This window comes from Nerophis lumbriciformis, linkage group LG35 (assembly GCF_033978685.3).
Source record: "Nerophis lumbriciformis linkage group LG35, RoL_Nlum_v2.1, whole genome shotgun sequence".
NCBI lineage: Eukaryota > Metazoa > Chordata > Actinopteri > Syngnathiformes > Syngnathidae > Nerophis > Nerophis lumbriciformis.
Genome location: NC_084582.2, coordinates 21,452,501 through 21,470,385, shown reverse-complemented (window position 1 = coordinate 21,470,385; position 17,885 = coordinate 21,452,501). Strand labels below are relative to the sequence as shown.

At 39.7% G+C, this 17,885-nt stretch overlaps 2 protein-coding genes across 11 annotated transcripts in view; one reads left to right on the top strand and one right to left on the bottom strand.

Annotated features, from left to right (window-relative positions):
* Positions 1-3,051, top strand: part of anln2 (anillin, actin binding protein 2) — a 41,321-nt gene extending 38,270 nt beyond the window's left edge. For all 9 annotated transcript variants that reach the window (XM_061928069.2, XM_061928065.1, XM_061928068.2 and 6 more), the window contains one exon: positions 2,232-3,051. In XM_061928069.2, coding sequence (XP_061784053.1) covers positions 2,232-2,385 — 154 coding nt within the window. In that variant the 3' untranslated portion in view covers positions 2,386-3,051. The remainder of the gene's footprint in view (positions 1-2,231) is intronic.
* Positions 3,052-3,282: 231 nt separating this feature from the next.
* The window catches only part of cdk10 (cyclin dependent kinase 10), a 43,098-nt gene continuing 28,495 nt past the window's right edge, over positions 3,283-17,885 (bottom strand). For both annotated transcript variants that reach the window (XM_061928070.2, XM_061928072.2), the window contains 6 exons: positions 12,323-12,392; positions 12,182-12,241; positions 11,986-12,109; positions 10,054-10,193; positions 5,003-5,055; positions 3,283-4,937 (listed from right to left, as the gene is read on the bottom strand). In XM_061928070.2, the coding sequence (XP_061784054.1) occupies positions 4,843-4,937; positions 5,003-5,055; positions 10,054-10,193; positions 11,986-12,109; positions 12,182-12,241; positions 12,323-12,392 (542 nt within the window). In that variant the 3' untranslated portion in view covers positions 3,283-4,842. The remainder of the gene's footprint in view (positions 4,938-5,002; positions 5,056-10,053; positions 10,194-11,985; positions 12,110-12,181; positions 12,242-12,322; positions 12,393-17,885) is intronic.

Sequence of the window (17,885 nt, the reverse complement as noted above, 5' to 3'; positions counted from 1 at the left end):
TTCCGTACATTAGGCGCACTGTCGAGTTTTGAGGAGAGAAAAAAAGGATTTTAAGTGCGCCTTACAGTCCGGAAAATGTGGTAAGTGTTATCTTTTTCATGGATTTCATTGATATTTACAAGTGTCGGTAATGTGTTCCATATTTTGCACACAACCTAGGAAAAAAAGACACAATGGCAAAGTCCGCCTCTTTAGTTCACTACTTAGGCAAGGTGGGCGTGTCTGCAGGCTGGATGGGAGAATATGAACAAGAGAGACGTGCAACTTCAAGCGCATGAAAAAACACTGAAATGCAAACAGGAGAATTGGGCTTTATATGCGCCGTTTTTTTATTGTAACACTCAAAATAATCCTAAACTATAAATGTGATAAAGCACATATTAAAATAGCTATTAACACATCTGGGGCCGTATTTATCAAGCGTCTTAGAGTGCCATTTTACACTTAAGTCCTGAGTATTTGCGAAATTTAGTCCTACTCTCAAACTTAAGAATAAAAGCTATTTATCAACTTTCTTAAGTCTAGAATCACTCCTACTCTCCACGATATTTAAGAGACCTTCAGAGGTGTCCAAGTGGTTAGGGGTTGCCAGCGGGGGATGGCACTGAGGCGAACGTTCAGGGAGCGGAAGGATGTCCTGGCTTTGTTTGATGACGAGCAGCTGATCAAACGGTATCATTTAGACAAAGCGGGTATTATTTTTGTCACAGATTTAATAAGGGGCGTCATCTCATCAGCAACATCACACAGCAGAACTAAAGGTCATCACAATGCTTCGATATCTCGCCTCTGGGAAAATGAATTGGAAAGAAAAGGAAACATTTATTTTTGATTCATTGCCAATATTGTTTGTTTGTTTTGTATTATTTTGTAGTTTATTGTCAAAAAATACACTCCCATTGTCCACTTAAATATTTCTTTATTTTGAGACAAGGGATTCCTTTCCATGATTGGTCATTTCTATGCACACAGAAATGACGTCACCTAAAATTCCGTTTACGGCACATAGTAATGTCGTAATTCAGCTCTGAGTGTGACACTTAAGATTCAGTCCTACACTTCGCTGAAAGTGTGAGTAAGACGCTTGATAACTAACTTTTAAGTGCAGCTTTCAGTGAATAATTTCTTTACTCATAAGTCAACTCTTAGCAGACTTCTTAGGAGTAATTCTAAGACGCTTGATAAATACGGCCCCTGATCTCAGACAACTTCATTGTATTTTCTACAAGGTTTCTAAGAGGAAAATGACTCATTTGAGTTGCAGGACTGAACGTAAGAAATACTTGATGAACTAATAAACCTTTAGTAATATTTGATTAACTAATAAACTATTAGTCTCACAGGACTGTGCTGGGATTTTAACCCCCCGTTAAAATAGAAGGATTGTACCTCAAAATAACTTTTGATGAATGATGCAACTTCTTGTGGACCATGTGACTTGTGGAATATTCCACTTGTTAGGATAACAGGACTGAGTGACAACACCACAGAAATTCAAGTACAGTTGGGAGTAGGAATAACACAAATGTGTGAAAAATATAACATTTAAACGATAGTCTCATTTTAAGAAGTAGAGACCGACAACAAATGTTATTTCCCTGTATTCGCGGTAGATTAAATTGAGCTTAAATAAATATAATTAATATAATTATAATTAATATAAATAAATATGCAATCACATCAATGTGCAGGATACTTTGTTGAATACAATATGTATTTTCAGGTTATTTTCACCCTGCATTTATACATTTTATTTCCTGGTAAACACGCTTACTGTAATGAAACACAAACATAATGCTAAAATGTTCTTATCATACTTGTTTAATACAAACACGTGTTAAGTCGTACTAAAGCATTTTGATAGATTTTTGAGCGCCGTGTGTAATGTTCTATATTTTCAAACATTTTGGTGTTTTTTACTCGAGTCATATTGCCATCATAGTGCAGTCTACACCTTATGTGTGACTGCCATTTACTGGTCATACTTATCATTACGCCATGTACCAAATAAAATTGCTTCAAGGTCGGTAAGCAAAACCAGAATTATTCGGTACATTAGGCACACCGGGTTACAAGGCGCACTGTCGAGTTTTGAGTGGGGGAAAAGGATATTTAAGTGCGCCTTTAAGTCCAAAGAATACGGTAGTTTTGTTTGATGACGTTTGTTGGCAAGTAGTTGTGTGTATTGTTGTAGTATAATGTGTGTCATAAGTAAAGTTGTGTTTGTTTAGGTGTTGGTTTTCTGCGGACACCAACCAGGAGAAACTTGATTGGATGGAGAAGTTGAAGCAAGCTCTCCTGGACTTCAACACGTGGAATTCCACATCAGCACAAACGCAGCAAAGCAGCAACTCCAGTGTGAACCTGAGGGAGAGCATCCTCTAAAGCTTTTTTTTCTTTTTTCTTTTTTTGCACACGTTTCCTTTATTTTAATTGAAGGCCAATCTTTGTTTTACTTTGCTTCCATTTGATTATTTTACTTTGTCTTTTTTTTTTTTTTTTTCATTGAATTTTGGGGCTCAAAAATTTGTGTGTTCAATACCTCTTGTTGTCATTGGTGCCTATTCAAGTATCACTTCAAAACAGCAGAAGAAGATAAATATTTGACTAAATATCTCAGATTTACTTTCACTTTTTGTTGTGTGCAACCTCTACACAGATTCTTACCGTGAGGCAGACGTGCTAACCCACGTCTCCACCGTGCTACCCTTCTGTCAAATACTTCATGCTGCTCATTTTGTACTATTTTGTGTATTTGTATAAACTGGAAGGAAATATCTAAGTGAAGTTATCAAACATTACAGTTGGTTATATTTGCAGCAATGGGATCTTTTTTCTCTTTCAGATTTTGTATGTTAATATGATCATATGTGTGTGTGTGTGTGTGTGTGTGTGTGTATTTAAGCACTGGTGGGATTTGATGCTGATCAAGTTTTGTTTATGGTTACTCGCTTTTGTTATAAAAATGTCAGCTTGTTCTATGTATGGAATTGAAATACCAATAAAATAAATTCATGGGAAATGAGTTTCTACTAAAATTACACATACTTTCACTTTATTCTTTAACTGGTACTAAAGATTTTAGAATCTCAGCCCCCCCCCCCCCCCCAAAAAAAGTATATAAATATAGCAACAAAACAATGCAGGTAGGAATAATTGTCTGACTCACATTGACTTAGCTGGAAAGGCAAAGTCCAAAATCTCTGGTCAGAGGTTAGCAACATGTAAATATCAGTGAAAACATTCAGAAAAGGGATTAATCACATAAAGAATGACACGTAATAACTTAATCATAAGGTTTATTTTTGTTTTATATTCAGATGGATAGACCAGCTGCTTGTCTTTCAAGTAGGGGAAGCCCTTTTTCAACTCTTCTCTAAGTATGACAGTCTCCAATAAAATAAATACAAAGATGCTAGATTTTACAAAGAAAATGTTAGAGGATTATAAAATCCTCCATATGAGCACAGAAAAATTGAATAAAACTTGAAAAATGCTCTGGCAGTGGTTTTTGTTTCAAGATTGCTGATTTGCTCATTTTAGTGTCATCCAATCATGTGGAAGGTCAGCGGCCAGGCCACATTCCATCCAATGGACATTTCTCCAACGATTGTCTAGTTTGGCTGCAGTGGAAAAACCCACTCTATGCTCCCCCACTGAAGTCAATGGACACTCTGTCAACACTGTGTAATGCACTGTGACGCTACCACCATTAATGGGAAAAAAATGATAAAAAAAGAGGACTCTCAACAAAAATGTAACACATTCTACTGCACATTTGTAACCACAATATTTATTTGACCATTTGTTTGTTTGACATCTTAGGAAAAGCTGAAAAGATGTGTCTGTGTGCCAGCTGTGTGATGTAGAAATGTGCTTAAATGGCAACATTCTTACTTTTTCTTATGATTTCGAATCTTTTATGACAGGTGTTGGTAACCTTTTTTGGCTGAGAGAGCCATGACACCTAAATATTTAAAAACATTTTTCTATGAGAGCCATATGACGTGTTTCACCACTGAATACAACAACCAGTGAATGTGTGCATTTTTATGACAAACAATTCCAGAGTATTTGAAGTTAATGTATTCTCCATAGAGATGTCCGATAATGGCTTTTTGCCGATATCCGATATTCCGATATTGTCCAACTCTTTAATTACCGATACCGATATCAACCGATATATACAGTCGTGGAATTAACACATTATTATGCCTAATTTGGACAACATGGTATGGTGAAGATAAAGTCCTTTTAAAAAAAATGTATAAAATAAAATAAATAATTAAAAACATTTTCTTGAATAAAAAAGAAAGTCAAACAATATAAAAACAGTTACATAGAAACTAGTAATTAATGAAAATGAGTAAAATTAACTGTTAAAGGTTAGTACTATTAGTGGACCCGCAGCACGCACAATCATGTGTGCTTACGGACTGTATCCCTTGCAGACTGTATTGATATATAGTGATATATAATGTAGGAACCAGAATATTAATAACAGAAAGAAACAACCCTTTTGTGTGAATGAGTGTAAATGGAGGAGGGAGGTTTTTTGGGTTGGTGCACTAATTGAAAGTGTATCTTGTGTTTTTTATGTTGATTTAATAAAAAAAACAAAAAACGATACAGATAATTTCCGATATTATATTTTAACGCATTTATCAGACATCTCTAATTCTCCATAATACTGAAGTGAACCAATAATCAAGTGTTTATGCGTTTGGTAATAATAAGAAAACATCAGAAATAAATGATGGACTGAGCAGCAACAAAACAAAACTGTGCCGAGTCATCACTTTCTGCTTGGATGGAACATTCCATCCTTCACTTGGTCGTCGCTCAGACTTTGCTGCGTTTGGAATGTTTCTCCGGTTGATAAGCCGCACGTTTGTTGCGATGGTGAGGGAAGGTCGGCATCAGTTCGGGCTCGCAGGCTGCACGGAGAACAGGAATGAGATAAAGGTCTTGGACGAGATGAAAAGAAAGAGTTTTTACTCACGTAAAGGTTTCTCCTTGAAGTAGGAACTCTCCAAACAATCTTTGGCAGAAGCTCTGGACAAAAAAGACTTTAGGTTTGTTTGGCTTTCAACTTCCTCCTTTTCGTTTATTTTACAACTCTGATGGGTCCAAGAATGGAACCTTGGTGCTGTTGCAGCAGCAACCATGTGACAAAAGACACTTAGTTGCTTGGCAACCACTTCAAAAACATTGACAAGGAAGCTTGCTAGCGTTATTTAGCACCTTCAAGCTCACATGAACCTTTAACACTGCGGGAGAACTTCAAGACGGACTTCAGACTGTAAATTCCAGGCAACACTTAAGAGTCGTGCTGGGCAACGAGCTGAAAGATTTGGTTTGAGTTCATCGCGTCTCTCAGTCTGCGGACGCTACTTGGATCCCTGGAGGAGAACTTTACACAACTGTTCTTCACGTGGTCAACGTGACTCTTTTACAGAAAACACAGTGTGTGAAGTGAATTGTGAATTACATTTATATAGCGCTTTTTCTCAAGTGACTCAAAGCGCTTTACATAGTGAAACCCAATATCTAAGTTACATTTAAACCAGTGTGGGTGGCACTGGGAGCAGGTGGGTAAAGTGTCTTGCCCAAGGACACAACGGCAGTGACTAGGATGGCGGAAGCGGGGATCGAACCTGCAACCCTCAAGTTGCTGGCACGGCCACTCTACCAACCGAGCTATACCGCCCTACATATACGCCAGTGGAGATCCAAGAAAGGGAACTACACATTTTTGGGAATTTTTCACATCATTCATAATCCCTGTGGAAGACAAGAACACACGTTTTTCCTTTAAAAAAAAACATTCTAAGTTGTACAAAACCCAAAAGCAGTGAAGTTGGCACGTTGTGTTAATGGTAAATAAAATCAGAATACAATGATTTGCAAATTCTTTTCAACTTATATTCAATTGAATAGACTGCAAAGACAAGATATTTAATGTTCCAACTGAGAAACTTGTTTTTTTGCAAATAATTATTAACTTAGAATTTAATAGCAGCAACACATTGCAAAAAAGTTGGCACAGGGGCATTTTTACCACTGTGTTACATGGCCTTTCCTTTTAACAACACTCAGTAAACGTTTGGGAACTGAGGAGACCAATTTTTGAAGCTTTTCAGGTGGAATTATTTCCCATTCTTGCTTGATGTACAGCTTAACTTGTGGTTGTGGTATTTTACGCTTCATATTGCACCACACATTTTCAACGGGAGACAGGTCTGGACTACAGGCAGGCCAGTCTAGTACCCACACTCTTTTACTATGAAGCCACGCTGTTGTAACATGTGGCTTGGCATTATAAGCAGGGGCGTCCATGATAACGTCGCTTGGATGGCAACATATTTTGCTCCAAATGGTGCCTTCACAGATGTGTAAGTTACCCATGCCTTGGGCACTAATACACCCCCATACCGTCACAGATGCTGGCTTTTGAAATTTTTGCCGATAACAATCCGGATGGTTCTTTTTCTCTTTGGTCCGGAGGACACGATGTCCACAGTTTCCAAAAACAATTTGAAATTTGGACTCATCAGACCACAGAACACTTTTACACTTTGCATCAGTCCATCTTAGATGAGCTCGGGCCCAGCGAAGCCGGCGGCATTTCCGGGTGTGGTTGATAAATGGCTTTCGCTTTGCATAGTAGAGTTTTAACTTGCACTTACAGATGTAGCGACCAACTGTAGTTACTGACAGTGGTTTTCTGAAGTGTTCCTGGGCCCATGTGGTGATATCCTTTACACACTGATGTTGCTTTTTGATGCAGTACCGCCTGAGCGATTGAAGGTCCGTAATATCATCGCTTACGTGCAGTGATTTCTCCAGATTCTCTGAACTTTTTTCATGAGCATTCCTCAACTTTCTCAGTCTTTTTTGCCACTTGTGCCAGCTTTTTTGAAACATGTTGCAGGCATCAACTTCCAAATGAGCTAATATTTGCAAAAAATAAAGTTTTCCAGTTGGAACGTTAAGTATCTTGTCTTTGCAGTCTATTCAATTGAATATAAGTTGACAAGGATTTGCAAATCATTGTATTCTGTTTTTATTTACGATTTACACAACATGCCAACTTCACTGGTTTTGGCTTTTGTAGTATACAGTAAGTACGAGGCTGACAATGAAGCTAATGGAGTCATCTATTGCGCCCTCTAAAAAGCTTACAACAATACTCCATTTACCGGTACATGTCATAACCTGCATATTAGGATAGGATAGACTTTTATTTATCCAAAAATGGGGAAATTACGTTGTTGTAGTGCAGGTTTTTACATGCAGTAACAGAAGTAAAACGTCATGAAAAACAAAAAAATTGCAAAAAAAAAATCAAGTACTACATACTACGCACTAATATGTAAGGATAAAAGATTAAATAAAACAAAAAACACTAACATCCGTATAGCACACCAAGAAAAAAGATGACAGTGATCACACAAGTGTGTTGTAAAGTCTGTTATATTAACCAAGAATGAGCAACATTGCTCATTTAAGCGCTAATGCTGAGGAACTACTTTTAGCGGTGCCGTAATCAGGGGTAACTCGCTCATGCAGCTATGACATACTAAGCCGGTGAGCTGCTGCATCGCCTCTGAGTTGGTAAAAGTTGATTTGAGATAATAAATCATGCCTCTCACTTGTATAGTAGAAGTTTGTGGCCATAAACCGAGAATTTGGTCAACTTTTGACATTCAACTTCGACCCGGAGATCGCAGGAAAGACACGAAAAGACGATCGTTTGCGTCACCTTTTTTACTTTTTCACCTGTGTGAGGATTATGATTAATTCTTCATCTAAACGTGAAGATATAAACATCCTATCAGTCAGCATCCCAGTGACAGCAGACAATGTACAGTAAGTGATTGTTCTAATATGTTCGTAATTTGTATTTCTCGTTTAGCAATAGAGCTTACTTACAGACAGCAGATAGTAGTACTATACAGTGTATAATACTACTATACAGTACGAGTGTGTCGTTAGTGGTGTTTGTATGATGCAAGGATTACAATGAGCCCATATATCCTCTTACTGCCAAGTTAGCCAGGCTGGGGGGGGAAAGAAAAGTTAATCTGAGGCTGAGTTGACTCGAAACTGTTTAATGTTGCACTTTTTATACGTAGAAGAAAAGTTTTGTCATTTTATTTCATCTGAGCAACAACTTGAGGCAGTTTAATGTTCATTAACGTGGACCCCGACTTAAACAAGTTGAAAAACGTATTCGGGTGTTACAATTTAGTGGTCAATTGTACGGAATATGTACTGTACTGTGCAATCTACTAATAAAAGTCTCAATCAATCAATCAAAAAAAGCACTTTATATGTAGAAAGGTTTTGTTAAGAAACCATTCTGAGCCTTATCTTATTTAGTTTTTATTTTATATATGTTGACCACATTAACCCTGGCAATGGACCCTGTGTGTATATGTATGTTATTGTTATGCTTAGCAGTCATGATTGCCTGATGTTGCACTGATCAGCCTTGTCATGTCTGTGTTGATCATGTTTTTGTTTGGCCATGTGCTGTTTGTTTGTTGGACGCTTTTTAGTTCCTGGTTTCACTCTCTTAGTTTTCACCTGTAATGTCACGCACCTGTTTTCACTGATCATGTCACTGCTATTTAAGCCTGTCTGTTTCTGTTGTTCGTCCTGGTGACATTATCCTTTCTAACTCTGTTTACCTCTGTCATTATCATGCCCTGCTTATTCCATAGTGTTTGCTTCATGCCATGCCACATAAGTTTTTGTTTTGCTCTTGTCACAGTAAGTGTTTATTAGTTTCACGTCCATAGTTTTGCCTTTGTCCTAGTTTTTGTTTTCTTAGCCAAGTTTATCTCCGCATGTGAGCGCGCCTTTTGTTTGTACCCCTTTTTGTAGTTTGTTAGTGATAAAATAAAAATGTACTCACATTCCCACCTTGCCCGCGCCAACTTTCCTTTGCATTCCGGGAAAACACAACCCAAGGACCACGTTTTGACAAGCCTAGTGGTGACTCACATCCATCACACACAGAGCTATTTCTATTTTTGGGCAGAATTATTATAGTGTTCCTAAAGTTAAAAGGATAAAGCCATTGTTTACAAATTTGATGAATAAATAACCAAAAAATTTATATTTTGTTGTTTTCTTACTGTACCGAAAATGAACCGAACCGTGACCTCTAAACCGAGGTATGTACCGAACCGAAATGTTTGTGTACCGTTACACCCCTAATATATACACATATATATATATATATATACACCTATATATATATATACATACATATACCGTATTTTTTGGAGTATAAGTCGCACCTGAGTATAAGTCGCATCTGCCAAAAATGCATACCGTAATAAAGAAGGAAAAAAACATATATAAGTCGCACTGGAGCCCGGCCAAACTATGAAAAAAACTGCGACTTATAGTCCGAAAATACAATATGTATATACTAGGGTTGTAACGGTACACAACATTTTCGGTTCGGTACATACCTTGGTTTAGAGGTCACGGTTCGGTTCATTGCGGTACAGTAAGAAAACAACAAAATATACATTTGTTGGCTATTTATTTACCAAATTTGTAAACAATGGCATAACATACAAATACACACAGGGTCCATTGCCAGGGTTAATGTGGTCAACATATATCAAATAAAAACTAAATAAGATAAGGCTCAGAATGGTTTCTTAACAAAACTTTTCTACATATAAAGTGCTTTTTTTGATTGATTGATTGAGACTTTTATTAGTAGATTGCACAGTACAGTACATATTCCGTACAATTGACCACTAAATGGTAACGCCCCAATAAGTTTTTCAACTTGTTTAAGTCTCGGGGTCCACGTTAATCATCACACCCCCCCCAACAGAAAATAAAGTAAAGAGTAAAGAACAGAAAACATTCAGCATAAATAATAAAATAAACAATATTGTTACTGCTGAATATGAAAAAGATGTTTGAATCTTTAATAGTATCGATGCGTTGGTGTCTAAAGTTGTGTGCGTGTGTTTTTTTGTGTGTGTGTGTGTGTGTTTGTGTGTGTGTGTGTGTGTGTACCTTCGCTGTGGGTTGTACATGAAAAGCAGGTTGAGCAGTCTGTGTCCTGCTTCAGACAGCCAAGTGAATTTGTTCTTCAGGTTGTTGTAGGGCTGCTTCCTCAAACTGTACTGACCAATGAGAGGCAGCGCAGTAAAACCCTGTAACACAACAACGCTTCTTGTTACACTTGAAAAATCAACAACACTTGAAAAGTGTTTCAATGTATCCCATAAAATGTTGTGCAAAATCAAGTTCCTAAGTGACGTGCAGGAAACATGCAGGAGTGGTTGTCATGTCACAGTCATGTGACCCTCTGAATGTATTCCCAAAAATGGAAGAAAGCTTGCTCATTCCTAAAAGCTCTTTTAGTACCATTAAAATTAATTTACAAGTGCGCCTTATAACCCGGTGTGCCTAAAGTACGGAATAATTCTGGTTTTGCTTACCGACCTCGAAGCTATTTTATTTGGTACATGGTGAAATGATAAGTGTGACCAGTAGATGGCAGTCAAACATAAGAGATACGTGTAGACTGCAATATGACTCAAGTAAACAACACCAGCATTTTATATGTTCCATTGAAAATATAGAACATTACACACGGCGCTCAAAAATCTATCAAAATGTTTTAGTATGACTTTGGTAAGCTATGAAGCCGCACCACTGGATGGATTGTACTGTTCTTCAACATACGAGTATTATTATGGTGTGTGTATAAGGTAAGACATATTATCTGGCGTTTTGTTTCGCAATATTATGCGAAAGCAACTTTTCTTACCTTCTGGTACCTGCTGATCGGTATTTAGGATCTGCATTAGTCCTGAAAAATTGTGCGCGTCCGCCTCTGTATCAGTGTAGTCTTGTTATGGGACATTCATCCTCCGCTGTTGCCATTTCTAATATAAAGTAGCGTAAAGTTCTTACTTATATCTGCCATGAAAGCGCTAAAACACACCGGTGTAGTAAGTTTACATTATTCACCTAAGGAACATTAGTTATTAGAAAGTTCCGGCGGTACGGTTTTTCACGGGACACATTACCGGCGGGTGAGGAGATGCTGCTCCGTTATTGATTTAAGTAAAGTTTGAATGTCATTAAAACAGTTAGCTCCATCTTTTGACACTTCTTCCACTCCCATCCTTGCACGCTACACCGCTACAACAAAGATGACGGGGAGAAGACGCTGACGAAGGTGAGCCACGTAATTAAGACCGCTCACAAAACGGCGCATCCTGTCAGAAAGCGCCTTGAAGATGATCTGTAAAACATAATCTATGTAACATTTTGACCAAAGAACCACCATTACATGTTATGTAGTTTACCAACACCAGGTGTGAACGAATGATGGGTTCTCACTTCTCTGTGAATATCTAATAATAGAAAAGCACAATATAAAATCTAATCCATTATTATTATTACTAAGTAGGCCACAAGGAAGTGTTTTACATTTAGAAAACAATTATAATAAATGATAAATGGGTTATACTTGTATAGCGCTTTTCTACCTTCAAGGTACTCAAAGCACTTTGACAGTATTACCACATTCACCCATTCACACACACATTCACACACTGATGGTGGGAGCTGCCATGCAAGGCGCTAACCAGCAGCCATCAGGAGCAAGGGGTGAAGTGTCTTGCCCAAGGACACAACGGACGTGACTAGGATGGTAGAAGGTGGGGATTGAACCAGCAACCAGCAAAACTCCGATTGCTGGCACGGCCACTCTACCAACTTCGCCACGCCGTCCCCAAATAATATGACTCCTTTAATGCGCCCTACAATTCGGTAGCCTTATAAACCTTATATATAAAAAAAAGATCAAAAACAGACCATTCATTGGCAGTGCGCCTTATAATCCGGTGCGCCCTATGGTCCGGAAAATACGGTACATTTGTTTCATTTGGTACTCGTTGGATTTTACTATTGCCAAAGTTGCTCGATTCTCACCGGCCAAATGTTTTCATTCGGTGTCCCCAGTAACTGGACTATTAGGTCCACCTGCTGGATCTCAGATGTTCCAGGAAGTAAGGGTTTGTGGGCCAGCAGCTCTGCCAGGATACAACCCACAGCCCTGTGCGAGAAGAATACGCCATAAGGTAGTGAACGTGTGTCTCGCACGTTACCAGCGAGGTCCGCGTCTCACCACATGTCCAGAGCTGTTGTTTGAGTCTTACTTCCAAGGAGGAGCTCTGGAGCTCTGTACCTGAGGAAGGAAAGACAGCCAGAGTTATTAAAGGAGCATTAGTGAGAAGATGACACACGCATTGGTCAAGAAGACACTCACCACAAGGTGACCACTCTGGGGGTCATGGGTTGCTGGGGGACGCCATACATGCGAGCCAGTCCAAAATCAGCTGTGCATAAGAGGAGCGTTTAACATGAGATTTGTTGTTTTAGCAGCGGTATAATAGCATACGGTATACTGAATTGTTTTCATATCTTGGCATACTTTCGTTTACTTTGTTTAATGAATTAAAATGTGAAATATTTTCATTCAGTTTTTCTCAGACTGGAAGTCTCTCCAGAGAGTGGTGGGGACGGCGGAAAACATCATCAGGACTCCTCTTCCTCCTATCAAGGAGATCGCAAAAAGCCGCTGCCTGACCAGGGCTCACAAAATCTGCAGAGACCCCTCCCACCCCCACCAAGGACTGTTTTCACTGCTGGACTCTAGAAAGAGGTCCCGCAGCCTCCGAAGCAGAACCTCCAGGTTCTGTAACAGCTTCTTCCCTCAGGCCGTAAGACTCTTGAATGCATCATAATAATCCCCTCAATCCCCCCCAAAAATGGATTACCGGTAACTCGCTGGAATATAAAGACATTATAACATACATCCATAAACGTGGATGCATATGCAAAAGTGCAATATATTGATCTGTACAGTAATCTATTTATTTATATCTGCACCTTGTTGTTTTTTATCCTGCACTACCATGAACTAATGCAACAAAATTTTGTTCTTATCTGTACTGTAAAGTTCTAATTTGAATGACAATAAAAAGGAAGCCTAAGTCTAAATCCCTATATGGTTCTCAGCATAAATGTTTCCAGTACAATATAGACCAAACTAGGACCCATTACCATTTTTAACTTTTCCAAATGACTGAAGCTGAACATAAATTATAATTCTATTTTTTTAAACAAACACACGAAATTATTCAAATAATTCAGGAACAAGAAAAATTCAATGACATTGTTTGCGTTGCCATTATACTTTTTATAACACTTCTAGCACACAGGATTGCGCAACATAAACAATCTACGAAAGAGATTATACCAATTTGGCTTACGATAGAAATTTTGCAGGTGTCTTAATTGAAGCAATCAGAATAGATTTGATATAAAAAGAAACAAGCAAAGATCCAGATTTCCAGGGTCCCAAGCCAGGCCTACAGGTGGGGCTTGATGTCGTCATGGGGTCCGACTGGGCACAACCCGAATATATCCAGATAAAGGGACAGTCAAGGATCAACATTGGCCCATTCACTTGGTGGTGTGATCTCATAGACGAGGAGAGATTTCAGACCAATACTGCCTTGGCTCTGTTCCTGCTTTACTAGTAAGTATCTTTCGATCAAATGAAAATGATAATGCCGATGTTAGCTATCTGAAATTTGCGTGGTAGCAATAAATAGCCACCGGCTTGATAGTTCGCAATTCCACACTGACACGGCCAGCCATGCAACAAACTCAAAAGTACTGTATAAAGAAAAAACAATGCGATGACTGCAAACCGCAAATATAAAGTTTGAGTAAAATATGTAGCTTTCGACTGTGGAAAGATCAGTCATACTGAATCATTGTGGTATTATCCTATTAGTTTGTATGTACGTGACAGTAGTTTCTGACGATTTACAACACTATGCGCTGGTCCTTCTGGGAAATGTGGTTTTCCTTCAAGCAGAACAATAACGCTTTGGTCCACTGGCGCTGCCAAAATCAACCAAAACTGAAAATTCTTGAGTGGGGCTTTAAGACGGAGAACCGGGGGGGTGTGCTCCAACTATCGCGGGATCACACTCCTCAGCCTTCTCGGGAAGGTATACTCAGGTGTACTGGACATACCTCGGATTCAGGAGGTGCAGTGTGGTTTTCGTCCTGGTCGTGGAACTGTGGACCAGCTCTACACTCTTAGCAAGGTCTTCGAGGGTGCATGGGAGTTTGCACAACCAGTCTACATGTGCTTTGTGGACTTGAAGAAGGCATTTGACCGTGTCCTTCGGGAAGTCCTGTGGGGAGTGCTCAGAGAGTATGGGGTATCGGACTGTCTGATTGTGGCGGTCCGCTCCCTGTACGATCAGTGTCAGAGCTTGGTCCGCATTTCCAGCAGTAAGTCGAACCCAGTTCCAGTAAGGGTTGGACTGCGCCAAGGCTGCCCTTTGTCACCGATTCTGTTCATAACTTTTATGGACAGAATTTGTCGGCGCAGTCAAAGCGTTGAGGGGATCCGGTTTGGTGGCTGCAGGATTCGGTCTCTGCTGTTTGCAGATGATGTGGTCCTGATGGCTTCACCTGGCCAGGATCTTCAGCTCTCACTGGATCGGTTCGCAGCCGAGTGCGAAGCGACTGGGATGAGAATCAGCACCTCCAAGTCCGAGTCCATGGTTCTTGCCTGGAAAAGTGTGGAGTGCCATCTCCGGGTTGGGGAGGAGACCCTGCCCCAAGTGGAGGAGTTCAAGTACCTCGGAGTCTTGTTCAGGAGTGACGGAAGAGTGGATCGTGAGATCGACAGGCAGATCGGTGCGGCGTCTTCCGTTGTGGTGAAGAAGGAGCTGAGCCGCAAGGCAAAGCTCTCAATTTACCGGTCGATCTACGTTCCCATCCTCACATATGGTCATGAGCTTTGGGTTATGACCGAAAGGACAAGATCACGGGTACAAGCGGCCGAAATGAGTTTCCTCCGCCGGGTGGCGGGGCTCTCCCTTAGAGATAGGGTGAGAAGCTCTGCCATCCGGGGGGAGCTCAAAGTAAAGCCGCTGTTCCTCCACATCGAGAGGAGCCAGATGAGGTGGTTCGGTCATATGGTCAGGATGCCACCCGAACACCTCCCTAGGGAGGTTTTTAGGGCACGTCCGACCGGTAGGAGGTCACAGGGAAGACCCAGGACACGTTGGGAAGACTATGTCTCCCGGCTGGCCTGGGAACGCCTCGGGATCCCCCGGGAAGAGCTGGACGAAGTGGCTGGGGAGAGGAAAGTCTGCGCTTCCCTGCTTAGGCTGCTGCCCCCGCGACCCGACCTCGGATAAGCGGAAGAAGATGGATGGATGGATGGTGGTCCTGCTGGCGTCATCTGGCCTAGATCTTCAGCTCTCACTGGAACGGTTTGCAGCAGAGTGTGAAGCAACTGGGATGAGAATCAGCGCTTCCAAGTCCATGGTTCTCTCCTGGAAAAGGGTGGAGTGCCATGGGGAGGAGATCTTTCCCCAAATGGAGGAGTTCAAGTACCTCAGAGTCTTGTTCAGGAGTGAGGGAAGAGTGGGTCGGTAGATCGTCAGGCAGAATGGTGCGGCATCTGCAGTTATGCGAGCTTGAATCGATTTGTCGTGGTGAAGAAAGACCTAAGCCGAAAGGCAAAGCTCTCAATTTAATGGTCGATCTATGTTCTTATCCTCACCTATGGTCCTGAGCTTTGGGTTGTGACCGAAAGGACAAGATCACGGGTATAAAGCAGCCAAAATGAATTCCTCCCTTAGAGATAGGGTGAGAAGCTCTGTCATTCGGGAGGAGCTTGAAGGAGAGCCGCTGCTCCTCCACATCGAGAGGAGCCAAATAAGGTGGTTAGGGCATCTGGTCAGGATGCCAACCAGACGCCTCCCTGAGGAGGTGCTTAGGGCTCGTCGGGCCAGTGGAAGGTCATGGGGAAGACCCAGGACATGTTGGGAAGATTATGTCTCCTAGCTAGCTTGGGAACGCCTCGGGAGCTGGACAAAGTAGTTGGGGAAAGGAAAGTCTGGGCTTCTCTGCTTAGGCTGCTACCCGACCTTTGATAAGCGGAAGAAGATGGATGGATGGATGGATGGATTGATGGATGGATGGACATTTTTATTCTATCACCCTATCGAGACAAGCATGTTGATGACATGATATGCAACGACTGATGATATGCAAATATAATTATTTAATGCTTGTTTATATTGACAAATGTCATGTTTTAGACTGCAAAAAATACAAAAATACCTATTGCGTACAGTGCATCCGAAAAGTATTCACAGCGGTTTTTGCACATTTTGTTATGTTAAAGCAGACAAGATTATTATTATCTTATTCCAAAATGGAATTAATTCATTTCTGTCCTCAAAATGAAGAAAACAATAACCCATAATGACAATTACTTTTTAATTGTTTTTTTTAAATTGGAAATTTTGAAAAATAAAAAACAAAAATCACGTTAACGTCAGAATTTGCTCAATACTTTGTTTATGCACCAACGCGTCCCATTCAACTTGATAAAGCTTGAGAGGTGCTGCAAAGAGGAATGGGTGAAACTGCCCAAAGATAGGTGTCCCAAGCTTGTGACATCGTATTCAAAAAGACCTGAGGCGGTAATTGCTGCCAAAGGAAAAGTTTATCAACCAAATATTGAGCAAAGGCTGTGAATACCTATGTACATGTGATTTTTTTAGATTTTATTTTTAATACATTTGCAAAATTTAAAAAAAATCCACAGAGTCATTATGGTGGGGTATTGTCTGTAGAATTTTGAGGACAAAAATTGAAATAAGGCTGTAACATAACAAAATGTGGAAAAAGTGAAGTGCTGTGAATATTTTCCGGATGCACTGTATGTCTAGCTTGTGTGCTATTGTGTGCTTGGCTGTTGTGGAGCTGTTGTAACTAGTAGCCTATAGCCTACCATGTTTACCTTTTGTAAATAACTTGACTAAAATACAAGAAAAGACCAACCTTGTGTGCTTATTGGAGGACATTTATGTGTTAACTGGCTGTCCACACATTTTACATGCAAGCACATACAATACGGTACTGATATTCGATATCAATACTGGTTCTGGACACCCTTATAATAAACAGCAATATGGATTTTAGACCACCTCCCCCCTACATGCAGTAATGCTAACCTGCCACAGTAAAAAGTAGGGTTGTCATGATGCCAGAATTTCAATAGTGGATTTGATACCTAATTTCCACAATTGTTGATACTTAAATACGATAAAATAAAAAAACTGAACCCATGTACTTTTAAATTCACTACTTTATTGTAAAGTTTCAAAGTGTCAAGTAAAGTAAATTGCAATATCTGCTGTTAAGAGGTAACAACACATAAAAACTATAACCTTCCAGTACATCAAAACAAACAGTACTGTGCTTATATATATATATATATATATATATATATATATATATATATATATATATATGCATATATACACATATATATATATATATATATATATATATATATATATATATATATATATATATATATATATATATATATATATATATATATATATATATATATATATACATATATATATATACATATATATATGTATATATAAAAATAACAACATCAGTCAACTATTTTACATTGTATACATATTCATTTAGGCCACACGTTGCCTTCCTGGTTCAAAGTGTTGCCTAACAACCAAAAAGTGTGTCTAAGCAGTGTTTTCTTAACACTTAATGAAGTGATAAAGGTTTGGTTGCATGCTTCTGGAGGTTTTTCTGCATACTGTGGTAATGAACACTCCCTGGGCCTGTGGTGGCGGATCTCCATTCTCACTCGCGCGGCGAATACTTTCGAGACCGCTTGTATATGATTAGCAAACAAATCCATTAGGCAAGATACAACTTTTTTATGAGCGAAGGCCAAACAGAAGCAC